Raw genomic sequence first — 25,838 nt, forward strand, 5'->3', positions numbered from 1 at the left:
ATTAGAACCAATAATAGGAGAGTATTTCCTGTTTGGTATTTTGATGGGTACACGAGAGTTGCAACCCCCTCTCATCTCCACCCCCCAACATCGCGCTCCCCCTCTCGACCCCGTCGCGTGGTCTGCCGTGCAGAATCCACTCGCTTTCGACGTGGCCCTGTTACGCCGTGGCGACTGGATAACGATCCTTTATTTCCTCCCGTTTCCTCGGTTTCACCTCACTCTTCCTCGACGCCACCACCACCGAGTGTTCCTCTACCCGGCGGCTCGGCGGACGCTCTTTTGACCTCCTCTTGGATGATCTCTTCCCCTCTCGTTGAGGCTTGCGGCGTGACGCCGCATGAGATCGCTAACTCTCCCAAAGGTATAGCCGCAGTCGAATCTTGAGTGCGATTCTCCTTGATTCGCACTGTGATTTTCTTATGTTTTTGGGAATCACTGGATAGGTTGGATGTAACACGAGGGTTACTGCGAACTGAGAGTGCTGTTCGCAATCCCACCCTGTTTCTCAGCGATCAACTGTAAGGTTGGTGTTTGTTTTCATTTAGTTGCATTTATTGTTGATCGACTCTTTTGTTTTCTGTTTGATTTATGTTTATACGTTGATTGCTTGTTTTGTCAATTAGTTATTTGTCGATTTGACTCTGTGACTAATGTTTCGAGCACCGTCAGGGATTTCCACTTTGTACGCTTCGATAAGTGATGTATAGAATCGCTTCTCTTCTTTTGGGTAAGGACTTCGTTATCGAGAACATTGGTTAACTGCTGTTTCCGGGATCAATTGTTCTCGGGAATAACGTATGCATTGGTGAAGGATAATTAGGTGTCTCGTATTATAGATTGCAGAAATATTTTTTATTTAGTCTCCGTTGATCTTGCTAAGTCTATTTCAATAAACAGATTTGGCACTTTTTAGCTTTATAGGAATAGCCAGACTGCCCTTGTTGCAGCGTTTATACTATAGAACCTTGTTTCTCAATCTATATCCACTCAAAAACCTGACCTGACAAACTTTCTACGAAGAAGTCTCTGGTTTTTGGTAGGCGAGAAGGCATTCAATATAAAACTGCACATATATACCAACAAAAAAACTGTTTTTCTCATTGGATTCCTCCTGTGAATTACTACTGATCACAAAGTTCATGCTTCACATTGATGAATGCTTCAGATGAGCCTTCAGTTTTAGTTCTATGTCCAAAAACCTTATTTGCATAGTGAGACATGGAACTGTTCTAGATACTCTGAAGTTTTAGAGATGATAATTTGTCAAATTAAACAAGTTTCCCATGAATATTTAGTTAAAGGTTACCTTGAAAATCTATTTTTTAGTGGCTTTTATTAATTGCTGACTTCATTTTCGTATTAAATTATTACTCTATACTCAAGTATTTGTTAGAAGTCTGTTTCTAATTTCTATATGCTTGCTTTTTATATGTAAAATTTGTGGATATGGCAATCAGTTTTCTTGGAGGAGAACACATAATGCATCAAACTATAATTTGGTGTCTCTGCTCCGAAAACTGGACGATTAGGCAGCTGTGATGTTGGATGGCTGGATCACCTGGTCATTCTAGGTTGTCTGATAGGAGGAGGCTAGGTCATCTAGGTGGGGAACTTGCAAGACTGATATTGCTAGATGGGGGGGACCTAAGTTGCCTTCAGCGGTATCTCCTTTGATATTCAAGTGAGGCTAGTGATGGATGCCCTTGGAAAGGGGCTATACTTCCAGATGTGAAAGGTCTGTCCTGATTGTAGGGGCAAGCTTCCAACCATCTCTAGCCAGAAGGTGGTGGTCTAGCATCTGAGACCTCACAGTGGCCTTTGGCAAGACTGATGGTTGGGAAGGACAAGTCAAGGGCCATGAGATTAGATTTCGTTAGTCTCATGTGCCCTGACGGTCCTCAGGCTTAGGACCGTTTGGTTGTGGGCCAAGGCTTGGCCATGGTGGGGCAAGCCCTAATGGAATTATGAAGTGGCATGATCCTCTCATGTTGGTGAATTTTCAAAAGTGTGCCGCTTTGCCTACAGGTGGATACCCACAACTACTACTACTACAAACATGTGATATAACAGTAAGATTTAAGGTTCTTAGCGTTGGCTTGCCTTTCAGTTTTGGCCCCTGAATTTTCAAAACTAGAATGATGCAGTCCTTCGAATCAGAGTTCTTTATGACATTCTTAGCTGATGTGATCCTTCAGATCAGAGTTCTTTATTATCTCACCCAATCGATAACCTTGCCAACTCTTTCCTGTCTTTATTTTCGTCATGTAGTGTATGTTTTTTTTTTGGTCAGATACAAAAAAAATATAAGCTTTGGGGTTTGCTTCATTGAATAATTGGTGCATTTCTGCTTTTAAGATAATGTTGCACCCTATAGAACAGCTTCTTCATTGAATAATTGCTGCTTTCTGCTTTTAAGGTAATGTTGCACCCTAAAGAATAGCTCATCATGTTTCTTCCCCTTGGGTTGTTCTCATTGGGATTATGAAGTATGCTTTGCATGAGCTTGAACTGTAACATAAGGTAGACCTCTTATTCGCTGTCTAGGTTTTTGGATTAATTTCTATCCTACCTAATTTTGCCTTATTGAGGAATTAACAGCAACCTAAAGTTCTACCAAATTTCTCATGAAGAGCTCTCTAATTTTGGTGATGCTCTATAGCTTGCCTTATATTTTTCGTGAAAGTTTTTGATGATATCAATAATAACAAATATGCACATATATTCTGGAGCTATGCTTGATGAAAAGTATAATTTCTTTTCCCCAATTCTCAATAGATTGTTGTAGTTATCTATAATTTCATGTTATGGTTTACAGGTGGCAGGCTTTATATTTAGTGTTGTTTGCTTCATCATGGTACAACACGGAGCAAAAGAATTCCTCCTCCATTCTTTGCAGTTGGAATAGCTATGGATGATTATTTTGTTCGTATCCTGGAATTGGCTTCATATTTGAGTCACCGTCTAATTCAATTCATTGGTGAGTTTTTGTGGACTATCTTTCTTTCTTTCTTTTTTTGTTTTAATATATGTCATTTGATTTTTACCATTGATAAGTCGTTTGGAAAGTGGCATACTTTTTCAGTTTTATACTGTGACAAGTCTTATTGAAGTCGATGGCCAATCAAAATGATCTTTTGCTTTATGTTTCTGAAGTGGTCATTGTGTTGGGAGATCACACTAGTTAGACAACTTTCATTGTATACATTTTTCTGGTGTAATCTTTGTTAGTTTTTGTACAAATCATGAGTAAATTTAGGAATCTAAAACCACCTTTCTGTCTTAGCTTCTTGTTCTGATCATTTCTTTCTTTCCTTTTTTGATTCTAAGTTGTAATTTCAACAAGTAATTTGTGAGTTTGCATGAGGTAATTAGGTTTGTTCCGTTTGCATAACCTATGTAATGTGATGTTTTCCTGTCTCTGCATCTAAATGTTACATTCTTATAATGCACTCTGAAATTTCATTTTGCTAATTAAAATAAGCAGAACATAGGTTTACATCCATTATGGAGCATACAAATAATTTTCTGTATCTTGTGGTTTTGTTAGCACATGTACTACTTGTACACAATTAAACCCTTCGAAGTTTTCCTCAACGAATATGTTCTGATCCAATTCTTTGCAGAGGGTATCTTGTTCAGCGATATTGAAAGATTCTCACAAGATTCTGAAGCTTCAGTCTCTGGATGTCATGAGAAGTGCTTAAATAACAGTAATTGGTCCTCTCAAGGAGATCTCTCAGTTTCATACAAAACTTCAGCAAATATATACCATCTAGAATCTGAAAGGCGGCTTATTAACCACCAAAGGAATTATGGAATTATTGGGTCTAGGCAAAACTCATATTTCATACATCAAGTGTATGTATGCTTCATTATGATATCTGCTAATGTTGGTCATGAGGAATAGTCTGTTACTCTGTGATACGTATAGTGCTCTACTGCTCTTTTTAGATGCTAATCCAAGATTGGCTCCAATTTGCAAATAGGAATGCACTTATATATTGATGTACTATTATCTCATTGATGACTCTGTTAAAAGTAAGCATTGGACCCCATAGTATTAACATCAGTATACGTCGAATTATGCTTTCTTCTCTTCTGATTCAGCTGTGTATTATACTTGTTTCTATTGTATCATGTTGTCGTGGATCAAGGGTTAGGAACAGGTCTGTTTCCAACATCTTGTAATGGAATTTTGCTTGAGAAAATATTAGGTGTTGCTGGGTGGAAATGTTAAACATGACAACTGCCAAATGGCTTGTCATTATAACATAGTTACCCAGCTAGGCAGCAAGTTGAATCTGTTGCTTCAAATTGTATTATCCTTAAATTATAACAGCTAAGATTAAAATTCATGAGTTATTCTAATTGATCCAGAAATAATCAAGTTGATACACTCTCTGGACAAATATCTCATCAGTGTCATAGAAGAAAATGATCATCTCATGATTCTTTCATGCTTTGTTTATTGTGTTCTTTACTGCATGATATTGAATTTGGATGCAGGATATTGTTCTCACTATGTGGTCTAAGAGTAGGAGGTCGAGTTATGTCCACTTGTTCAAGATGCTTTTATATGTATCTCAGACAAATTTGCATAGAAGCTCGGGGGTAATATAATTGCTTTACTTATATTTGCTTTTTTTTTATTTGAGTCATTTTATTATCAGCATTAAATTTAAATTTATTCTTGCTTTGAACTGATCAAGGCAGCTGGCAGCCAACCATGGTCTGGTTACCAGCAATTATGGTGACAAATATGGCTGTCAAGTGCATTGAGCTCACTCTTCTTTTTTCTTGCCTTTTGTGTTATAGGTTCATATCCCGTGTGAAAAGAATGTTGCAGGGGTCTTCTGATGATATTGGGTGGTTGCAGAGGTCTGAACAATTTCCTCCCATGGAGGATGGTACAACCCATTTCATGGAGCTGCTTCATGATGTCAGGCACGTTGTTTCTGCCACAAGACAGTCAAAATTTGTTCAATCTTGTATCTCTTGTGCCTGTGATTTGTTCTGGTTCATGGACTTATATTGTTGATTAAATTGTGGACTTTATAGTTCAATGATATAGATGTTTTGTCAATCTGTATACTAATTTTCATGTCTAAATTGCCAATATGTGGGATTTTTTGGTCTTTGCTAGAAAATATTTGCTTTTAATGCAGTGTTCCAACAATATGCTTCAACACTATCGCCACCTGTCCTTGACACAAAGATCCTTGCTTTTTTGTATCTCGTCCTCTTTCTGCATATCTAAGTTCTTCACATTACAAATATCAAGAGCTTCTGTCACAATGATGAAGCTTTTGAATAAATAGGTACCAATGTATTGGCTGGCAGTAGCTTTGCTTTCACCCTCTTGTTGGCGTCAATGTGGTAAAATGGTACATGTTTTTTGAAGGAAAGTAAATCTATTATTGCTGCAGTTACTCAACAAATTACCAGGGAATTTTCATGTCCATTTGTGTAGCAGCTAAGACAGTTGTCTTCAAATAGCTGTTTAACTGATATAAAATGAATTATCATCATGGGTTTGTAGCCCTATTACCTTAGACTTCCTCATCATCAATTACTATCCTGTTGGTTTATGTTATTTTTAACTGGTGAGATAATCAGCAAAAAGTGGAATTTAGATATCAGAGTGCAGAGTTATCAAACTACATGAAGTGCATGAAGCATATTGGTCAGATGGTGATCACAACCATTCATTCTCATTTGTCTTTTGGTAGATTGGATGGGCATAGCTTTGTCCATTAGTGAGTATTTTCTTAGTCTGAAACTTGGGAATTGTATGGTGGTGGTTTGTTTGGTGTTTTCACATGTAGGTATGGGTATAATTGTTACAATAAGGATACAACTTTTAGAGTAGCCATAGTACAAGAGGCATTGTTAGACATTGTTTATGTCATAATAAATAATGATGTTAGTCTCCATCTTCTCATTTTCAGAAATGGCATTCATCGTCTTCCCAACACTCTGGTTTATTTGTTGATTCCTGGTGAGGTATCTCTTCGCTGATATGGTCTTGACACGAATACGTTTGATTCCATAGGTTAATATGTAATCTGAAAATGTTAAATTGCAGGTCTTTTTAGCAACCACGGTCCGTTGTATTTCGTGAACACCAAACAATGTTTTTCCAAGATGGGCCTTACTTGTCATATTGCCAAGATTCATAGTGAGGTAACGTTGAGCATTGGAAAGCCAGCTTAGGTTGTTTATGCAAACTAAATAGTCTCCAACATCTCTAGTATAGACAGCAAAGTTCACTAATTTATATGAAGCATGAACACTAATTTCATCTTGCTTTATCTCAATCTCAAAGAAAGCTTTTGCAGAATGTCTCAAGTCTCATCAAATGATATATGGTTTAGAACCTTCATCACTCTTATACAAGTCATACTTACTAGTTTTATCTATTTCCACTACTAGAGCAATATAAATGATTAGAATATGTCCGATTCCGCATCATAGTCTTTCTAGAATCATTGCAAGCGTAGTTTTTGGTAGATTTTATGCTTGTAAACCTTAGATGATGGCATATAAGTACACTGACAGTGCAACACTGTGTGCTTATCTCAAAATCATTCAACATCTTCTGCACATAAATATCAATGTATGATACAAATGTTTACTAAAATAGTCTAATTCAATTTTGATACTTGTCCCATATATATTTCTAGTTTCATCCCTGGCTCTCTTTGTTTTACCAAGGATATTTCCCTACACAGAGCTTAATGGTAGTAGACGATGCAGTGAACACAACTAAATGGGACCCTACATCTTGTTGTGTTTGTTATTTTCTATTTATGAGGACTTGATGTCATTTAAGTCAAGGAAAATTGCATGAAAATTACTCCTGCATTATGTCTTAATTCTATCTTAATCGTCCAATTCCGTTTCGATGATTGCTTTTTAAATTTTAGAGTTGCCCATTGCAACACACGATGTTGTGATTTAGAAATTTCTCTTTCTGTGAATTTGACTCCTTGGTTGAACTTTTAGATCCTCAGAATCAATAAATGAAGTATTCTGAGAAAGATACGCACATGGAATTGATTTTTTTCATGCTCAAGAGTATGCCGTAAAACAGGAGTATAAGTTTTTTGTTTCAGCATGGAATTCTGAAGGAATTATCATTGTCAGAGACTAATCAACTGATCCAGCTTTTCATATTGATGAGCTTTTAAGAATAGTTAAGCAGATAACTGGTTTCTTACCATGATTCCTGTAGGCCTCGGTGGAGAGAAATTCGTGGGAACTCAAACAATACATTGAGGAGCTGTACTGGGGATCCAGAAAGCGTGTGATGCTTCTCGGACATAGCAAAGGTGGTGTCGATGCAGCAGCAGCACTTTCAATGTACTGGTCAGACCTGAAGGACAAGGTTGCTGGCCTAGCACTGGTTCAGAGCCCATATGGTGGTAGCCCCATTGTTTCCGATATCCTCCGAGAAGGCCAAGTTGCCTACAAGGAGGCCCGAAGGATTATGGAATTCATAATCTGCAAAATAATAAAGGTAAATTTTTTCCCCTCTGGACAACATGAATTATGCTTTCAAGTTGGCACTGGGTCATGGATCACAACGGCAGTCTTTTATTTTCATAGGGTGATATGAGGTCTCTAGAGGATCTCACATATGAAAAGAGAAGGGAATTCATCTCAAAGCACAGGCTTCCTGTAGAACAAGTCCCATTGGTTTCATTCCACACAGAAGCTCGAGTGGCTCCTAGTGTCATTGCTACGATGTCTCATATTGCGCATGCTGAGCTACCATGGCTCCCCCTACCTCGTTTCTTGTACGTGGGCGATGAGTTTGCTTCAGGGATAATATCTGGTCGGAAGGTTCCTGTTGTCATCCCGGTAGCTGCTGCAATGGCGGTCGGTGCACTGCACCTGAAGTTGCGATATGGAGAGGCAAGTGATGGATTAGTGACAAGGCGCGACGCAGAGGTTCCTGGATCAGTAGTGGTGAGATTAGAACGGAAGCTGGACCACGCGTGGATGGTGTATCCCTCTCATCAGAAGGACCAGCTCGAGGCTGATGCTAGTGATATGTGTGAAGCTCTGCTAACCATGCTCGTGGAAATCGGGAGAAAGAAGCAAGGAGAAGATCCGGTGGCTAACTGCATCTAAACAATTCACCTCTTCATTTTTTTGATTGGCTTCAAACATGGGCTAAATCATTTGCTTGATATCATCGTATCTTGTGAAGGATGTAAATAGTCTAATTTTGATCCTATAAAAATGAAGTAAGCGATGAATGAATCATCATGAAGTCAAACTCAGGGAGAATGTAACCTGTTTTATTTGGTGGCATGTCTAGCAAAATAGCTTTTATACTAATCTGCTTTTATTATGAGATGATATATATTATGTACTCTGCAACATGATTCGGTATCAAAATAATGAAACATAGGTCATGTAAGACAGCATTATAAAATATTGCAAAGGATAAATGATCGAATGTAGGATTCGAGCATAGCATTTACCATAAACTGTCATGTTACTTCACATCATCACAAATTAACAGATATTTTTCATTTCTTCTGTTCTCTTAATGACGTGGTTTATAAATACCATTAGGATAGGCTTTGTGGGGTTCATTGCCCAGGCCCGGCCCATTGGACCCCGTTCAACCATGGCCTAACTCCGATCGCGCTCGCTACAAGACGCCATTGCCTAGGGTTTCCACTTCAAGTGGCGGCGAGGGGGAAGGGTGAGCAACTCGGATCGATCGGGAAAAGAGGAGAAGATGGTGAAGTTTCTGAAGCCGAACAAGGCGGTGATCATCCTTCAAGGGCGATTCGCTGGGAGGAAGGCAGTGATCGTGCGAGCCTTCGACGACGGTACTCGGGAGCGGCCCTACGGGCACTGCCTCGTGGCCGGCGTCGCCAAGTACCCGAAGAAGGTCATCCGCAAGGACTCGGCGAAGAAGACGGCCAAGAAGTCGCGGGTGAAGGCGTTCCTGAAGCTGGTCAATTATAGCCATATCATGCCCACCCGCTACACCCTCGACGTCGATCTCAAGGACGTCGTCACCGCCGATTCCCTTCAGTCCCGCGACAAGAAGGTCACCGCCTGCAAGGAGACCAAGGCCCGCCTCGAGGAACGCTTCAAGACCGGCAAGAACCGGTGGTTCTTCACCAAGCTTAGGTTCTAATCTCTTCTAGCCCGCTTTTCTTAGATCTATCTACCAGTAATATTTCTACTACTTCCATCATCGTCTGGCGAGATCTATAGCGTTCTATGAGGTTTTTAGCCTCATTTTGGTTCATCGGAGGACGAAACTGATTTGATCATGGATCGAATGACATTTTATATCTGTTGCTTAAACGGATGAGTCGAATGCTTTGCGCCAATCGTGTTTCATGTGCTTTCATCTTCGCATGCGATGAGTAGCAAGTAAACCTGCATACATTTCGGTAATTCTCAAAATTGATGCTTGTGTTAGGCTAATCTCGATGAATTAGAACATTAGTGTGCTTGACTTCTTTCACGAACCGAATTAGTATGACGTAACTTTTTTTACGTCGTCTTATCTCATTTCGATTTATTATTAAACAGTCATCAGGAAAATTATCATAGAAGAAATAAGATTAAATATTTTATTTTTCTAAATATAAGAATCTTAATATAATTAAAAAAAATATGAAGATTGAGATGTTAAAGATAACTAATTACAGAAACTAATATCTAGTTAGTTCATATTACAATCACAGATTATTGAAAAGTTTGGTGTGAAAGTTCAAAAAAATATTTACGAATCATGAATTATACTTTCAACTCATAGAGTAGTAAAGCGAACTTTGTAAAATAAAAAAAATTAATTTTTATTTGCACCTCATGATGATGTGATGGATACAACTGATTTGGAATAGCTTGAATATCAAATAAGTATATAATTATCAAATCAATATTTTATATTTAAATATGTTAAATAAATGTATCTTTAATATTTAGTAAGTAGGTTTGGTACGTCAATATTTTAGATATTAATCATAAAAATAATTATGATAGTATTTACTTAAATATGTTGGATATTTTATGTCGATCACACAACTAACATGTGGTTCCTATATCAATCAAACCATATCAAAATCAATAAGCTCATATGCTAATTCAATGCCAAATATCGCCATGAAATATTCTTCAATAAACTTTTCTGAATTATATACTATCAGAAGCAAAGCGAGAGTTCTTTCTCATAGAAAGACTATCTTTTTCTCGTATCGGGCAAATTCAAACCCTGATTAGGTATATGACTCCAACACTAGTCTTGTAGAAGCTTCAGATCTCTGAATTGGTCATGTGGAAAATAGATTAGATGACATACAGTACAAAAGCTGCTCTGCCAAGCCCATAATTTTAACCTCGATGAGCACTTTCTCCCGCTGCAAAATGATAGGTTTTCATGGGGGAGCAAGAATGGGCCATTCGGTCTACCAATCTCTGTATGCCATAACATGGGTAATCATTCGACACCAATAATAAAGGCGTATCTTTATATCTGTCATGTCGTTCATATTGATGAGAGAGGTCGGTTGATCTCTTCTTCCACCGCAGTAAAGGTTAGTTGATTTGGATTATGTTAATTCATATCGTCAAACATCGTTGTTTGACGTGGATGCTGCTTCGCAATCAAATAATATCCTACATCACCTCTGTCCTATAGTGATACATTATGTGAGATGGAAATGCTTCTAAGATAAGACCTTACAATATATTATATATATATAGCTTGAGCTTGAAACATCCAATTATTAGGTTCCCCGCGATTGTCTGCAATCATCAACAGATCTCTTATCTTCGGTGATTTATTCACAACAAATCAGACTAATTGTTTATTAGGAGAATCTCATAACACATATATCATCACTATGATTACACCAGACGGATAAAAGAGGGGAAAGAAAAAAAGTAATAATAATGATAATAATAATAATAATAATCGGCCATACAATTTGGAGAAAGAATCAGGGACGTCCAACCTCCCTCCTCCTCTTCTTCCTCATCATGATGATCAGATGGAACGACAGGTGGATCGCCGAAATCTCAGCCGTCGATTCTTGAGATCGAACTCCCACACGTGCTCCTGCTGCAGGATGTTGCCGATGGTGGACACGCCCGGCCACGGCGCCGACGTGATGCCGATGCACTTCACCCCCTCCGCCACGTCGATCACGTAACTCTTCGCCGGCGGCTCCAGCCGCGCCGTCCCCGCCAGGTGCAGCACCAGCTTCGGCACTTCCGCCGCCGGCCCCGCCGCCGTCCAGTTGTAGCAGTGGTCGAAGGGGTCCACGCTCACACTCGGGACCCCGCCCAGTCGCCGGCTCAGCGCCGACGCCACCGCCCTGTACGCCGGCTCCGCCAGCACGGTCAGGCTCGTCCCTGAGTCGAGGATGGCGCCGCCGCCGCGGGCGGCATCCCACACACTCGAGGGGATCGGAAGTAGCTCGCCGTCGACGGAGACGCCGTCGATGCGGACGGCGTAGAAGGGCTGGAGGCGGGCGTCGAGGACGAGCTCGGTGGCGCGAGGGGGCGGCAATGCCGGGTGAGAGAGGGCCGGGGTGGGTCCGAAGGTGAGGCGGCTGGAGGCGTTCCGGGGGCTGAGATGGTCCACGAGGCAGTAGGAGAAGCGGCCGCCGAATCCGGCAGCGGCGCGGGCGGCGAACGACACCGCGCTGTAGCCGAGGCCAAGGACGCCGTCCGATGCGCGGAAGCTGGATCCGACGGATGAGGTCGTGCAACCCACCACCAGCCCACCCAGCTTCCTGCGACGAGCGCCTCTCGAAAGCGTTATCGTCGCCGACTCCTGCGCGAATACCCCCTTCGCCATCGATCCATCGGAGTACCTGCGACGGTTACAATTAAGCTTTGGACGGAATCCAAGGAAGATTTTACCGCAGGGAAACGTTAAACAATATGGACCGGCATGCACTAATCGATTATAAATTAACTTTTGGGATTTAGGAATGGGAATGCAGTACAGGACGAAATCAATGTGTGCACGTACGTAAATGCCAAGCATCATGTTACATCGTGAGCACTCACGACCACAGGGTAGGCATGGCATCTTCGGATCGTTCATTCCTCTTGCAAACACCACATTAAACAGTCCCAGCATACAATCACAGCCTATGCCTGTCGAGACTGCGATGCTGCCTACATCTAATTTACCTTGTAGAACAATTTTATGCAAAGTTTTATATGGATTTTTATGTTAACTATGTAGCTAAAGAAATAAAAAGAAAGTGATATTTAGTAATTTAGCGGAAAGCAGGACGAAAAATGAGTAGGGAGATGGGGATGCGATCCAATGCCACGTTACCCGTAATTGTAAGCACATGGGCTCGCCGGTGTCGGACACGTGGCCAGCGCGAACGGCAGCGCAGACTTACACATGTCCGACGAGCACCGGATCGGGTCGTACGTCGTCGATGCCTGGGGCCGGAAGAACCTCCCGCGCCCGCACCGGCGGCACGCGCGCGGTCGACGGCACTTCACCCACGTCAGGTCGCTCCCCGTGTCCGCCACCAGCAGGAACTTCTGCGCCGGCGTGCCCAGCAGGAACCGCACGAAGTACTGCCCCGTGCCCGTGTACGCCCCCGACGTGAGCGGCAACGCGAACGACTCCTCCGCCGGCGCCGGCGCCGGCAGAGAGGCGTTCTGCGAGACCGCGGGGGCCTGGAGCGGCCGCCGCCCGTGGCGACGCTGCCCCATGCTCTGGGAGATCATCCGCTGCCGGAGCTGGTCGCTGCGGTAGAGCTCGCGGAGGAGGTCGAGCCGGGTGGTGGCGGAGGGAGACGGCGGGCGGCGAACGAGCTCGAGATGGAGGGAATCTGAGTGCGCTTTGGCAGCGGCAGCGACATTACAGCAGAGGACGAGGAGGAGCAGGAGGAGAAGTGGTGCAGGCATTGGGTCCTGAGCGCCTTCGGCTAACAGTGGCAGCGAACGAGACCAAAGCCTTTTCCTTCCGCGAACAAGCCTCTATATCCTATAACAGCAGGGCAAAATTGGCATGCTATGGTGTGATGAAACTTGCGTGTGCTACTGTCACTGGGTCTTTTGTTCTCCTCACTCCGTGCAAAAGGATGAACCAGTGGGAGAGTGATTGACGTGGTAAGGGCTCTGATGGCATCAGAAGAGAGAATAGTGTGGTAACTTGTGGTTGATTAATATCTGTATTGTACGAATAGCTGGAGTCCTAATTGATATGATTGGAAAATAGAGGATTGAGCCTCTGGGCACATGGAAGAAGGCTATGGAACTTCATAACACACAGGGAAGACAGAGGAATAATAATTGATGCAGTTGGTGATAGCTAGCTAGCAACTCTGATATTAGAAAATTAAAGGGGGGGAAAATAATGATATCATGTTATTCCTAAGTTTGTAATAATGGTGATAATAGCACCCCCAATGCTATTGGGTGATGCTGTTCTTGTTGCCTCCATAGTTCGACAGGAGAAATTGTGAGGTATAGTAAGGATCCTTGTAGTACATCAACGGTAACAAGTATAAGATGAACTATATGCATTATACGATCAACAAGGTCATGTCCCTTTTACCAAGTACAGCAACGGTGACCACGGTCCCCCGTGTGTGGGCAGCGGCAAAAAACGCGGCCTCGTCTGTCCACCGAAACTGTGCTTTTGACACGCAGCCTGGCATCTCGCTGTATCGCAAGCAACGGTGGGATGCCTTCAAACAGGGGAACTGTCAGTGTTGATAACGATGAGGCGAATTCGGATGGAGTGTGGGTTAGAGCTTCGATTCAAGCGGGGGTGGAGGAAAGAGTGCAGGTATGGGAAGGAAGGGGTGCGTATAGCGGGGGATCGGACACGGAGGTGTTGACTGTAGGGGGAGGAAGAGAGGCCAAGTTGGACAGCTGGAGGGCAGAAGGTAAGGATGATAATGATGGTGGCGAAGCGCGCCCACATGGGGAAGGGTGGTCGGATTGGCAGAGGATGATGGCGTCTCAGGAGACGTACGATGGAGATCGGACGGCTGGCAGCGCCCGCTTCGCGGGGGTTTAGGTGAGCACGCTCTTCCGGGCGGGTGGCCGGGCGGGTCCCGCCATCATGTTGGGCTCCGGCGGTGGTCATCGCCTCGCCGCATGTCATGGTGGCCTGGTGGCACCAAAATTACGTGTACGCCCCTGTCGTACCCGAGTCCGAGCTCACTTGCCTACGCCCACAACATTGCGTTGTTGACGTTCGTCTCGAGTGGGGCCTAGCAGCACGTGGGAAGTGAGCGTGCATTATGTCGTTGCTTATCCATCCACCTACACATGCGAATGCACGCGCTCACACACGCAATACCTATTCCTACGACGCCAACCCCGTTGGCTTACACCCACACACACGGTAGGCAACGCATCAAGGGTCCCACGTGGGGCACACCCGATAAACTTCGCTTCTTCTGACGGTAAGCAGTTTGGTAAGGCCGCAACAAGAACAATAAAAGTGCCCGACGTCCCACCCTAGCTGATAAGATCACCGCCCCTTCAGAGAAATATTTCCGTGGCCCGCTCGTGTTTGTCTCTTATCGTGCGCCGAAAACCGTGGGCTGGAGGAGAGAGAGAGAGAGAGAAAGAGAGAGGAAAGTGATCGCGGAGATGTTCGAGCTGTTCGTCCTGGGGTGCACCGGCGTGGTGGTCTTCATCCACGGCGCCAACTTCTTCTTCCGCGCCCTCTCCCATCGCCTCACCGCCCGACCCCTCAGGTATCTCCTTCCTCCACCCGTCTCTTCTCCAAGCCTGTGTAGATCATTCTGCTGATGAGGTGTTTGTGTGTATGCCTGCCATGTACTCCGGTGTCAGCTTCTTGGGAATCGCTGGGTGGTGATAGGGCTTCGAACGCGGATGGAATCGTGGGAACTCCTCATCCATGTGGAAGATAATTATTGATTGACTAAGGCGAAGCATGTAATCTATGTATAGATTCTGACGATTTATATGAATTAAAGACGATCAATTTGGCTTCACTCTTAATCCATTGACTCACTACTTGATTTGCGTTTCTTCACCATCTTTATCCTTAGATTTTATTGCCACTGGGGTTATGGAGTGGATGCGGACAGCATCTACGAAGGATTCACCCTGCTTTGCTGCCTACGAGCTGTGGGTTGAACCATCTGTTGTTGTCGGTGGATAATGACGAGTACTATTAATTTATCGACCCCATGATGTGTGTTCTGGAAATCTATTGGTGCAAGAGCAATCCTGCGATCTCACATATCTATTGTTTGGGGATTTGATAGTGAATCTTTGCCGGTATCCGAATCCATCGTAACATGAGCGCCCCAACATTCTCGTACGGTGTGTGTGTGTGTGTTTTCCGGGGAGAATGTACTTAGGTGTATGCGACATTGGCCGGTCCGATGCCATCGTCGATGAGTATAGAGCATATCGTCGAGTGAGTACAGGGAAGTATCATGGAAGAAACCCTTTTCTTAGGAGCTATCGGGGACGCAAGCATGGGAAAGTGAATCGTGCACCCAGGCTTCGATGCGGGACCATACATTGTCTTTGATTTCTTCCCTCACACCACCGCACAAGCGGTGAAATTACAAACAGATAATTCAGAGAAAACAAATATATATATAGTTGTTCATGTCTTCTTTTGGGTGTCTGTGCCCCAATCAATTAGCACGAGATCTTGCGTCTTCCTATGATCTGGCTGGAATTGCTTCCCTGATGATCTTTAAGGATTCAGCAAAGTCAACCAGAAGCTGGTGAGGGTCTGATATCACCTTGTCATCGACTGCTAGAACTATCTTCATCGTGTTCATGTAACTCTGAAAATGAATGGTGAGCGCCTGTTTCATTGTTGAGAAGTCTCATCAGCTGAAGAATCAGACATTTGAAGCCTATACCAAATAGCAAATAGAACCAATTCATGTGTAATAATATGAACCAGAGATCCCGAGGACGTACTTGTGGATGTCCATATGCACTGGGAGCAAGGTAGACTAGTGGGTGACCGAAAAATTCGATTTCCTCAACCGGCCCGACCATGTTTGAGAATGACAACGTCGTGTGGGTGAGCATTCTATGACACAGCTTAGCTGCTGCCTGTAACATACACAAACACGACAGTAATCACAATAATAGCCATGTGTTTTCATGAAGAATGATGCTGTTTAGGTGGTCTCTCAGGAGCCTGATGTGTGTGTGTGGCATCACCACTCATCAACAGTTTCCGGAGGTGATCAATCGATCTTGGCAGAATCCTTTGAGGAATCTAATTAAGTTAGGATGTGGATAGTTCAACTACGTTTTGATAGCATCTGCTTTCCTTTGAAGTAATATGCGTTTCCAAAGACTATAGGAAAGCGAGTACCTTGATGCCCAAACATTTGACAATGAGCTCTGCACTTTTATACGTGAAGATGGCTTCCAATGAGTTCTTCTTCCTGTCCGCAATCGCCTTCCCTCTGCGAACGTAATCCAAAGGGTCCTTATGGTTGAAGATTTCGAAGGGAAGGATGATGTAACCAATCAAATTCCCCCACTTGGTGCCATCATCCCTGCCCTCCATCAGCTCAGCCAAAGCCTGATTATAGTCAACTCAGTCATTAACATAGATAGAAGCAGTGGCTCCAAAAATCTTATGCGGAGAGAGATGCATACATACATGGATCCCCGGAGCCGGCCTGATGTTAACGAGCAGGGTTGATCTGAGACGTAAGTTCGATGGGAGTTCCTTCTTCTTCTTCTTCTTGTTCTTATCATCGTCATTGGAATCTAGGCATCAGAGAGTAACTTCTTTGTAAGAAACAAAACAGCCTAAGAGGAAATCTTTGCTGCAGACATAAATAGCTTACTCTGCTCTTGTCTCCTACTAAGGTAACGAGACAACCCCGCGGATGTGACACCCACCAGTACATCGTTTATTGTCTGCAACGCACTCTGAAGTGTTAGCTCGTGCTGGACAACAGCGTCCTCAATTAATGATAGGCAGAAAGGAGAAGAGCCTACGCAATGCATGGCGTTCTTAACGTCCTTGATGTCATCGAGGCTCACCGACCGGTGCACGATCCGCTTGGGACGCTGCTCCACGCCCTGGGACCCCATGAGCGGCGTCGGGGTGTCCTTCAAGAAGATGGACGTAGCCGTGAAGCAGGCGACGTCGACGAGCGTGTTCCACGTCAGGATCAGAAAGGCCCAGAGCCACAGGAGGAGCGTGAAAACACGCGCATGAAGCCTCTTGGGAGCGGGCGGCCGGCGGGAGTAGTGGCTGGGGACGGTGGGGAGGGAGTCGGGGTGGGAGGCCTTGCGGGTGCAGGCGAGGAGGAGGGACATGAGGGAGACGCCGTCGCCGAGGGAGTGGTGAAGGCGGAGCACTGCGACGGCGGCGGCGTCGGAGGTGGGGAAGTTGAGGACGTGGAGCTCCCATAGGGGGCGGGAGTGGTCCATGGGGATGCAGGTGAGGGAGGCGATGTAGTCCTCCACTAGCTGGTCCGGGGAGGTGGTGATGCGACGTGGGTCCGCCAGGTCCGGGATCACGATGTGGTCGTCCACCACCACCTTCGCCGGCACCCATGTTGACTTCGTCCCTCCGGTCTCGTCCAAAACCACCTATACGTTTCAGAGTTGACTTTTAGCACTGTCTGATCTCAAGCTGATACAAAGAGATCTTCTCAATTCCAATTAAGCGAGCGGATGGCAAAACGACTTTCCTGGACACTGACAAATGAGTGAATAGAAAACAATGTGCATCAAATCCACGCGTGCTTTGACATGAAAAAATACGGTCAACGACTCGATGCGCCAGCCAAAGAAAAGTTTGGTCAATCTATGCGCGCAAATAAATCAGATGCTTTGTCCTACAGCTATCTGCTTCGGTCTTCCAGAGGGACGGCCACCAACCAAAGCAAAGCAAGTGACGAAGTCGTCCATCGAGAAACTCTGACTCCGTGGCTTGCCGGAAGGCCAAACGCTCGAGGCGTGCGTGCCGTTCGACGGAGGAGCAGTGTTCGGTTTATCCGCTCTGCCTCACCGAACGTATCGGACAAAGCAGGCCATTGAAGAGTCAAAGTGTGACCATCGCGAGGATTGTGGAATAATACCTCTTTTAAACAGCATAAAAGTTGCCGAATCCATTCAACCAAAACATTAACGAAAGATTGCGGGAAAAGCCGTCCGAAAGATATGCAATTAAATTAAGTTGCTTTCAAGTCGATCGATATTTTCTGTCTACACAACGTTAGTTGGCTACGTTACATCTGTTCTAATTAAGTATATGGTGCTCTCGGGACAACTAATTGTTCATCAACAAAACCTGCTCGAGGAATAGATTCAGATAGGTTACCCGTACACACACAACGGCGAATAACATAAATCCAGACCATTAAATCTTGTCATTTTTGGGTCTCTCACACCGGAAGCGTCGAGATGTCATCAGAAGCACGGCGGTAAGCCTATTGGTCATGGTAGATAACGTTTACATCTATCGTGATTCTTGCACGAGGAAATAGATGGCCTGTTCCTAGAGGGAGGGAGGTACGCTTACCGGAATACTGCAGAACCGGGGGTGGCGGACGAGGGTCTTCTCCAAGCCGGACTTCACGACGCCGACGTCGATGGGCTTCGCGTACCCCATGATCGCCACGATATAGCAGTCAAAGCCTCGCTGGTGGAACAGCCGTCCGCCCGGGCTCACTGGTTCCTCCTCCCCCCTTCTCTCTCCCTCAAGACGCCTTCCTTCTTTCACTGCTCCTCCCCTTCCTCCCTCCACCACCTCCTCCCCGGCAGATCCATCGGCCGGGTCACTCTGTCTTGCCGTTCTTATCGACAGATGCCTCATCCTGGGCGCTGCTCCATCCTTGGAGTCCATGAACGATTCGATGAGAGAGGAGGCAGAGGGGATCTGGGAAGACGGTCGACGCAAGGCCTCTGACCTGCTTCCCGCGGCACTCATTTATCTAGCTTTGGCGTTGACCGAAGGAAAAAGCCAATCAGACAGTCGGGAGCTGAGGAACGGCGGATTTGCTGCTACTTCCGTACATCGTACGGGCCACAACATGCCACGTCGCCGGATGTCATTCGCTGTGGATCTCTGACACACCATGGTTTTTAAGGTTTACTGTAACTGTTACCACGGTCTCCAAACCGTTATAAATGTGGTAGCAAGAAAGAGTCAATTCACAGTTGGATAAATTTATATCCAACTAAGAATTACAACATGATAATTCGGAATATATTTATTTATATTTATTCATATGCCTCGATTGTCTTATTTTCTGTAGCCACCGTAGGCGAAGATTCATCCCATGCGTTACGATGTTGCAGGAATGGCCGTCTTGATGAGTCGGAGGGATTCCGCGAGACCATCCAGAAGTAAGGATCCGGTATCACCGCTTCATCCACTGTCAAAACTATCTTCATCGTGTTCACGTAACTCTGGAAATGAACCGTGAGGGCCTGTAGAATTCCCAGCCAAAGCAATCAGGTATTTGCTGACGAATATCTAACTATGAAATGAAATGTTGTTCTGAACTTGTGGATGCCCAAATACACTGAGAGCGAGGTAGACGAGTGGATGGTCATAGAACACGATCTCTTCGACAGGCCCGATCAAGTTTGAGATTGACAACGTCGTGTTCGACAGCACTCTGTGGCACAATGCGGCTGCTGCCTGTTGATTTCACGAGTAAGAGAACCATGAGAAAACTTTGACTCGAAGAATACTGAAGACTTGCAGCTATGGAAAGCTTTTGAAGGAAGTCCTCAGTTTATTCATACAAAATAAGGCGTAAGCCGTAATCTTTCTTCTGCTTTTCCATAATGCATTAGAAGGCCATGAATTACCTTGATGCCGAAACATTTGACGATGAGCTCTGCACCTTTGTACGTGAAGATGGCCCCCAGGGAGTTCTTCTTTCTGTCTGCAGTCGCTTTGGCTCTGCGAATGTAGTCCAGGGGGTTCTTGCACCTCATGATTGAGAAGGGTAGGATGAGGTAACCAATAAAATTCCCCCACTTGGTTTCACCATCTCTGCCCTCCGTCAGCTCAGCCAAAGCCTAACAGTAACAGGAAAAACTCAACGATATCCAAAACTAGAAGTAATTGATCCGAAAACCTTAAGAACAGAGGAGGTTGATTTACATGGATTCCGGGTATCGGTCTAATGTTAACGAGCAGCGTTGAACGGAGTCGACTGTTTGAGGGGAGCTGATTCTTCTCGCTATCATCGTCGTCAGTGTGACCTAAGAGTCAGAGTTATTGTTCTTGTGAAGACAGACCAGCTAAGACATCAGTAGTGCATGCAGGAACCCTTTGTTACAGTCCCACAGACAGGTCCTTACCATATCTCCTGCTAAGGTAACGAGACAACCCCGCAGATGTGACTCCCACCGGGACATCGTTTACCGTCTGCAACAACATGTGAAGCGTTAGTTCACGTTAGACATCGACGGGCTATATTAACGAGCGGCAGGAAACGGAGAAAGGCCTACGCAATGCATGGCGTTCTTGACGTCCTTGATGTCGACAGCCACAAGAGGCCCGTAAAAGCACCCGCATGGAGCCTCTTGGAGGCGGGCGGCCGCCGGAGGTAGTGTTTCGGGATTGTGGGAAGGGAGTCGGGGTCGGAGGCCTTGCGAGTGCAGGCGAGGAAAAGGAACATGAGGGAGGTGCCGTCGCCGAGGGAGTGGTGGAGGCGGAGCACTGCGACGGCGGCGGCGTCGGAGGTGGGGATGTTGAGGATGTGGAGGTCCCAGACGGGGCGGGAGTGGTCCATGGGGTTGCAAGTGATGGAGGATACGTAGTCCTCCACCAGCTGGTCCGGGGAGGTGGTGGTGCGGCCTGCGTCCTCCAGGTTCGGGATCACGATGTGGTTCTCCACCACCACCTCGGTCCGCACCCATTTCGCCTTCTTCCCTCCTGCCTCGTCAATGACATGTGGGGTTGACTTTTCTCTCAGTGAATGGTTAAACCAGTCGTTCATATTCACGGCCAACATTCCATTGTCTGTTTGCGCTACAGAAGTCGTGTTGTCACTTCACATTACTTATCTTCCTATTCTCCATGGCATATTTCTTTCGTCTTTTCCTCTTTTCTAAAGAGAAAATTCCTTTTTTTATTTTATCCTTTCTAAAATGGAAATATTTTCTTTTATATTTTCTCAAAAATATTCTAATAAAAAGCACACTGTGCACACTGTGTAAGATACCATATTAAAATCCATAAATCAAGAGTCTGCATCAAACTATTTAGGGTTAGATATCAATTCAATCTAGAAACATGATGATGTTTATTCTTTAGATTCATGAGACTATTCTTTTGTTTTTTTAATCTCTATTACACATAGATATTTTGTTTGTGCAGTGGAAACAAAAATACACAAGAACTTCTTGCTGGTATCCGATGCTTCATGTATCGTATAACTTGCATTTGGACTTAGCATGCACAACGTGAGCCGTCTCAAGTATTTGAGGTCATGCCTTCATCATCCGTTTCCGAGTTCATGACAAAACTGGGAAAGGACATGGTTAAATCCCTGAGAAATTAATACCATATGAGTGTCCCTTAAAAAGCTGGAAACAGCCTTATGTGTGCTGATGACAGCTACTCAACTTTGCAAGCATGATGCTGTCAAAAGAATATACAGCTATAATTCCACCTTTAAGAGTTATAATTCTTATTTTTATTTATTTATTTTTTATTTCACACATGAATATTTCCAACAAGAACCATACTCTAATGATTTATTCTAATTCTAGAGAGGTAAATAAAAGAAAAGAAAAGCATATTGAGAGTAATGGCTGAGAGAAGACTCACTTCAAGTATGGAAGAGTCATGTTTCTTAGCAACGAAGGGTTTAGTTGAACAAAGTCCTTCCACTCATCTGTGTCTATCTTCCCATCACTTTTTGAATCTGCTTGAGCAAAAGTCTGATAGTGCAAAGAATAGAAAGAAAGAAAATATTATTAGACTTGCAAATTTTTGGAAGATACAAATGCATAAACCATGTGAGGATGACTCAATATTTCACTCACCTTATCAACAATTGTCTCAATAATATCATCCGAGAGAGACAGATCTGATTCATCCAAAAGAGCTACCACCATCTCCCTCAACTGTTAGAGTTTGTAAGGAATGACAAGAACACTCTTTGTTAGATGATATCCAAAGCATATCACTGCTGGGAATAAACTACTTAATTACACCATGAATCAGTAGTGTAAAGGCATGCATGGCAAAGATACAAAGCTGAAACCATAACTTCATGCATGGCCTGTATTAGGTTAAATCATGTATATGACATGATACAACCAAATCCATAGAAAATAATAATAGTAATGGCATTCACCTCCTCGCGTTCGATGTAGCCAGTACTCCTTAGATCATACAATCTAAATGCAACTGCACAGGAAAGAAAAGCTCACGTGTGCAGTACTTCTGTACATGCAACCATACAACTTAAATTAAAACATTGAGGTTGAGCGTAGCCGATGAGATCTGTACATGCAATCTTCTCTTCTTTTGGGGCATTTGGGTGAAAGATGCTGAGTGACCTCACAAACTCGCCAAAGTCAATCACCCCATTGTGATTGGCATCAAACAAGTCAAATATCTGCAGAGAGATTCTCAACACTTTGTAATCAAGTTTAGAAATGTAGCAGGCAAATCCACAAGTCTAACCCTGTCTGCAAAGACATTCTGCTTGTTGCTGTTCCTGAACAAAGCGAGTTGGAACTCTTCCTGATGAAAGAGAGTGTTCAGAAACTCTACAGAAATATTAAGATAAGAAGAACTCAACCCAAAGCGTTTGATACCCTGTGAATTAGCCTGTCTTTAATGATCAAACAGCTCAACTTCTTAAACAGCTCATACAATGCTGCTATTTCTGTCACCGTAACTGCGAAGAATGTTAAGTACGTTCATAAATCATAGACGCATACATATGAGAAAAGGGTGGCGTTTTTCACTGAAATGAAACCAATTGCCGGATTATCAAAGTGGTTGGAACCAAAACGAAGGGAATCTGTCCGAGCAAGAAGTATTTGATACTGACAAGATGTTTCAGAAGCAAGAAGAATCACATCTCCATGTGCGAGTGTGTGCTTCTCCATACATCTCGAAGGAACACAGCCACCCATGAGTAAAGCTAGCCAGCAAAAGCCAGGATGCGAAAAGGCACCGGTCTTCAGTAGCCGAGTTGCAGGTTGAGCAGGTACTGCACGCCTGAAAGGAAGAATCATGTGTGCGCTGCATGCAACGAGGAAGACGACCACATGGACTCTGTGATCTAATGAAGGCACATATGATACGGGTCATGGAATAACAAAGCTTGATTTAACTTCGAACAAGAACACAAAAGCCTGTGAAAGAAAAAGACTAGTTCTTGATGCAAACGCAACAAAAAGAATCAGGGTTTCATCCATCGAAGTGAAGGGGGTGAAAGCCAAAGGAAGCGGCGACGTACGTGACGAAGATTGCAGAACAAGAAAATCTCGTGATCAATTCCTCATCTGAGCGAAACGAAGGTGGATATGAGAAGAGGTACGAAGAACACCGTCAAGAAAGATTGATAACTTGATTCCGCTTACGCCGACCCCTCGCTCTCTCTCCTTCGCCTCGCCCTTCTCCTCTGCACCTCCGAGCATTTTTAGGCCACCGAGCATCTTTGATATAAATAAATAAATAAATAAATTATATATATATATATATATACATATACATATAAATATATATACATACATTGTCCCCGTTCAACTACTATCCCCTTTTTATATTGCTCAAAGAATATTTCTTTCCATCCTTTTTAGAAATATTTATTCTTATCAAAACCTTCAAACTCAATATGTATTTATAAAAATAAATTTTAATTAAAAAATAAATTTAATAAGTTATTTGGCATAAAGTATTTATTTTGTAACATGGCGACCAACAATAGTGATTTTTCACTTGTATAAGTAAATCCTAACGAGTATGAAATGGGAGAAGAATTATGCTCTTAGTATTATGGCGAGATTACATAGGTACGATTTAAATTGATGCATACGAGCATGCGACTAGTACTTAAATGATTTCAAATTATTTCATACATAAGAGCTCTAAACTTGTTGGTTGTCGAAATGTTAATTTATATATCATAATATTAGTTCAAAATTCGTCTTTATCATTTACCCTTTGCATAAAGTAGAAATCAAAATTGAGGTCGTACATTAAACTTTTTTAGTCTAAATTGATTAGATGATTATTACACATGAATTCACTGAATTTTTAGTATCCACCGATTAGCATTATTGAAGTTGGCGTCAGATTTCCATTATTAATTTTGAAAATATGATTCCATGAAAGAAGAAATATGTACAAATAATCAAAAGGCTTCTTGCATTATTAGAAAAATATTGTAGAGGTAATTAGTGCATCATTCTTGATTGGATGTGACTGATAATTTATATGCCGATATGCGGTGCTTAGAAGATCACATGCATTACTTGCACAAAAGGATCACTTTAGATGGAATATATCCCACATCTACTCAACAGAGAATTTATAATTTGTGCCCCATCACATGGGAATAAATAGAATTTTACAATAATTTAATAGAGTCTTTACTAATTAAATGAATTGATAGAAGTGAGTCATATCAAACAAATAGTTATACCAATAAGATTTTGAACCCTAAATTAATAATTGTCCATGTCCAATTCCTCTCGTGTTTCAACATTGCGTATGCTTTTTGTGGGAGAATCACATGGGCATATCAAGAGAGTTTTACACATTGTATTAGGTATATGTTCTCATTCCTCCGTGACACAAAAGCTATGGCTCTCAGAAAAAGAAAAGAAAAGAAAAGGGAGATGGAAAGTTATAGATGATCTTCTTTTCTTTAATATCTAAATAAGCGCTTATAAAATCCACTCGGATGTTTAGATTTAATTGCTAAATAATAATTAAGTATCTGATACAAATTCAAATGAAAAATGAGTATGAACGAGACTCATTTCTTTCTCATTATATATATATATATATATATATATATATATATATATATATATATATATTGGATTTGAATAAAATTAAGATTAATTTATAAGGATATGTTATTATCAGTTTTTATCTAAGTATTTTGGTCAATGATTTAAATTAAATAAAGTTAATAAGTTAATTAGCTAATCAAACTCTTGTCATACCTACTATTTGGGTATAGTGAAAAAACTCGAGTAAAAAAAAAATTATCCATAAATATAATTAGAAAATTAGTCATGAATAAATCATCGGGCAATTTGGAGATTGTAATTATAATCAAATCTTCAATTTATGTATATTTTTTTTCTAATAAAAAAGAGGGTGATATTATGTTATTTTTAATGTTATTTTTATCAATAAATTAAACAAAAAATATTAAATAAATATAAAAATTAAAAAAATTACCTTATATCGAGGGCTCACCTCCTCGGGAAAAGATCTCTTTTTTTCATTCTTCACAAGTATATACATTAAGGAGATCATTCGATATCATGAGATTCCAATTAGTATTATGTTTGATAGAGATCCATGATTCAACTCTAAGTTTTAGGAGAAAATTGAGAGAATAATATAAACTTTGAAAAACCTCTTGAGAGCTTGTGTCTTGGACTTTGGTGCAAGCTGGGATATATATTAGTACAATAATAATTACCCTATAGTATATGTATGATCTTATTTGAAGCTCTTTATAGAAATAAGTATTGTTTACCTATGTACTTATATGAGGTGGGAGAACAAATACTTTTAGGACCTCAATTAATTCAAAGAGATATTGATAATATTTGAATTATATATTAAATATTATTAATAGTATAAAAAAAATTAGAATAGTTATACAAATCGAAGA

At 42.6% G+C, this 25,838-nt stretch overlaps 6 protein-coding genes and 1 long non-coding RNA gene across 10 annotated transcripts; 3 read left to right on the forward strand and 4 right to left on the reverse strand.

Moving 5' to 3' along the window:
• Positions 1 to 80: 80 nt before the first annotated feature.
• On the forward strand, positions 81 to 8,370 carry LOC135644102 (uncharacterized). 2 transcript variants are annotated; one of them, XM_065161550.1, is made up of 10 exons: positions 81 to 364; positions 447 to 526; positions 2,819 to 2,980; positions 3,627 to 3,861; positions 4,510 to 4,614; positions 4,819 to 4,947; positions 5,952 to 6,001; positions 6,089 to 6,186; positions 7,238 to 7,522; positions 7,612 to 8,370. In XM_065161550.1, exons 3-10 carry the CDS (start codon positions 2,911 to 2,913, stop codon positions 8,137 to 8,139), a joined length of 1,500 nt encoding a protein of 499 aa, XP_065017622.1. In that variant the 5' UTR covers positions 81 to 364; positions 447 to 526; positions 2,819 to 2,910; the 3' UTR covers positions 8,140 to 8,370. The 2 variants fall into 2 exon arrangements, with proteins under 2 accessions (XP_065017622.1, XP_065017631.1); XM_065161559.1 differs by lacking the exons at positions 81 to 364; positions 447 to 526; positions 2,819 to 2,980 and having other exon boundaries at positions 3,627 to 3,713.
• A 315-nt stretch (positions 8,371 to 8,685) lies between these two features.
• LOC135644111 (large ribosomal subunit protein eL27-like) lies at positions 8,686 to 9,339 on the forward strand. Its single transcript, XM_065161570.1, has one exon. It carries the CDS (start codon positions 8,759 to 8,761, stop codon positions 9,164 to 9,166), a length of 408 nt encoding a protein of 135 aa, XP_065017642.1. The 5' UTR covers positions 8,686 to 8,758; the 3' UTR covers positions 9,167 to 9,339.
• Positions 9,340 to 10,819: 1,480 nt separating this feature from the next.
• LOC103980916 (aspartic proteinase NANA, chloroplast-like) lies at positions 10,820 to 13,080 on the reverse strand. The gene is made up of 2 exons (XM_009397449.3): positions 12,335 to 13,080; positions 10,820 to 11,858 (listed from the first exon to the last, which is right to left on the reverse strand). Exons 1-2 carry the CDS (start codon positions 12,919 to 12,921, stop codon positions 11,027 to 11,029), a joined length of 1,419 nt encoding a protein of 472 aa, XP_009395724.2. The 5' UTR covers positions 12,922 to 13,080; the 3' UTR covers positions 10,820 to 11,026.
• Positions 13,081 to 14,471: 1,391 nt separating this feature from the next.
• LOC103980918 (uncharacterized) lies at positions 14,472 to 14,990 on the forward strand. Its single transcript, XR_671366.3, has 2 exons — positions 14,472 to 14,729; positions 14,827 to 14,990. It is a non-coding gene; the product is annotated as an uncharacterized LOC103980918 (long non-coding RNA).
• Positions 14,991 to 15,485: 495 nt separating this feature from the next.
• On the reverse strand, positions 15,486 to 18,898 carry LOC103980917 (wax ester synthase/diacylglycerol acyltransferase 11). The gene is made up of 7 exons (XM_009397450.3): positions 18,521 to 18,898; positions 16,987 to 17,586; positions 16,833 to 16,905; positions 16,643 to 16,752; positions 16,349 to 16,561; positions 15,943 to 16,080; positions 15,486 to 15,824 (listed from the first exon to the last, which is right to left on the reverse strand). The coding sequence occupies exons 1-7, from the start codon at positions 18,842 to 18,844 to the stop codon at positions 15,675 to 15,677; spliced, it is 1,608 nt and encodes a 535-aa protein (XP_009395725.2). The 5' UTR covers positions 18,845 to 18,898; the 3' UTR covers positions 15,486 to 15,674.
• Positions 18,899 to 19,285: 387 nt separating this feature from the next.
• On the reverse strand, positions 19,286 to 20,957 carry LOC103981607 (wax ester synthase/diacylglycerol acyltransferase 11-like). Its single transcript, XM_065180494.1, is given in 8 exon segments — positions 19,286 to 19,350; positions 19,353 to 19,431; positions 19,508 to 19,645; positions 19,819 to 20,031; positions 20,117 to 20,217; positions 20,317 to 20,383; positions 20,467 to 20,497; positions 20,539 to 20,957. Coding segments are annotated over 8 exon segments (1,113 nt in total).
• A 252-nt stretch (positions 20,958 to 21,209) lies between these two features.
• LOC103980919 (calcineurin B-like protein 7) lies at positions 21,210 to 23,623 on the reverse strand. Of its 3 annotated transcripts, none has more exons than XM_065180837.1 (10): positions 23,563 to 23,623; positions 23,439 to 23,484; positions 23,028 to 23,261; positions 22,789 to 22,871; positions 22,655 to 22,714; positions 22,478 to 22,586; positions 22,323 to 22,375; positions 22,009 to 22,089; positions 21,791 to 21,903; positions 21,210 to 21,509 (listed from the first exon to the last, which is right to left on the reverse strand). In XM_065180837.1, exons 3-10 carry the CDS (start codon positions 23,212 to 23,214, stop codon positions 21,434 to 21,436), a joined length of 762 nt encoding a protein of 253 aa, XP_065036909.1. In that variant the 5' UTR covers positions 23,215 to 23,261; positions 23,439 to 23,484; positions 23,563 to 23,623; the 3' UTR covers positions 21,210 to 21,433. The 3 variants fall into 3 exon arrangements, with proteins under 3 accessions (XP_065036909.1, XP_065036910.1, XP_009395726.2); XM_065180838.1 differs by having other exon boundaries at positions 23,028 to 23,197; positions 23,563 to 23,609; XM_009397451.3 differs by having other exon boundaries at positions 23,439 to 23,616.
• Between the last annotated feature and the right edge of the window lie 2,215 nt (positions 23,624 to 25,838).

The sequence above is a fragment of the Musa acuminata genome, chromosome BXJ1-4 (genome assembly GCF_036884655.1).
Source record: "Musa acuminata AAA Group cultivar baxijiao chromosome BXJ1-4, Cavendish_Baxijiao_AAA, whole genome shotgun sequence".
NCBI classification, from domain to species: Eukaryota; Viridiplantae; Streptophyta; class Magnoliopsida; order Zingiberales; family Musaceae; genus Musa; species Musa acuminata.

Coding starts and splice junctions, on each gene's coding strand:
- LOC135644111 (XM_065161570.1), top strand. CDS start 8,759: ATGGTGAAGTTTCTGAAGCCGAACAAGGCGGTGATCATCCTTCAAGGG.
- LOC103980917 (XM_009397450.3), bottom strand. CDS start 18,844: ATGGACTCCAAGGATGGAGCAGCGCCCAGGATGAGGCATCTGTCGATA. Junction 16,562..16,642: donor GGCCGGCTCCGGGGATCCAT/GTATGTATGCAT, acceptor GACTATAATCAG/GCTTTGGCTGAGCTGATGGA. Junction 15,825..15,942: donor GTGCATATGGACATCCACAA/GTACGTCCTCGG, acceptor ACAATGAAACAG/GCGCTCACCATTCATTTTCA.
- LOC103980919 (XM_065180837.1), bottom strand. CDS start 23,214: ATGATTCTTCCTTTCAGGCGTGCAGTACCTGCTCAACCTGCAACTCGG. Junction 22,872..23,027: donor TCTTGCTTCTGAAACATCTT/GTCAGTATCAAA, acceptor CATTCTTCGCAG/TTACGGTGACAGAAATAGCA. Junction 21,904..22,008: donor TTGAGACAATTGTTGATAAG/GTGAGTGAAATA, acceptor TTGCACTATCAG/ACTTTTGCTCAAGCAGATTC.
- LOC135644102 (XM_065161550.1), top strand. CDS start 2,911: ATGGATGATTATTTTGTTCGTATCCTGGAATTGGCTTCATATTTGAGT. Junction 6,002..6,088: donor GGTTTATTTGTTGATTCCTG/GTGAGGTATCTC, acceptor GTTAAATTGCAG/GTCTTTTTAGCAACCACGGT. Junction 6,187..7,237: donor TTGCCAAGATTCATAGTGAG/GTAACGTTGAGC, acceptor TGATTCCTGTAG/GCCTCGGTGGAGAGAAATTC.
- LOC103980916 (XM_009397449.3), bottom strand. CDS start 12,921: ATGCCTGCACCACTTCTCCTCCTGCTCCTCCTCGTCCTCTGCTGTAAT. Junction 11,859..12,334: donor CCATGTGCTTACAATTACGG/GTAACGTGGCAT, acceptor TAACCGTCGCAG/GTACTCCGATGGATCGATGG.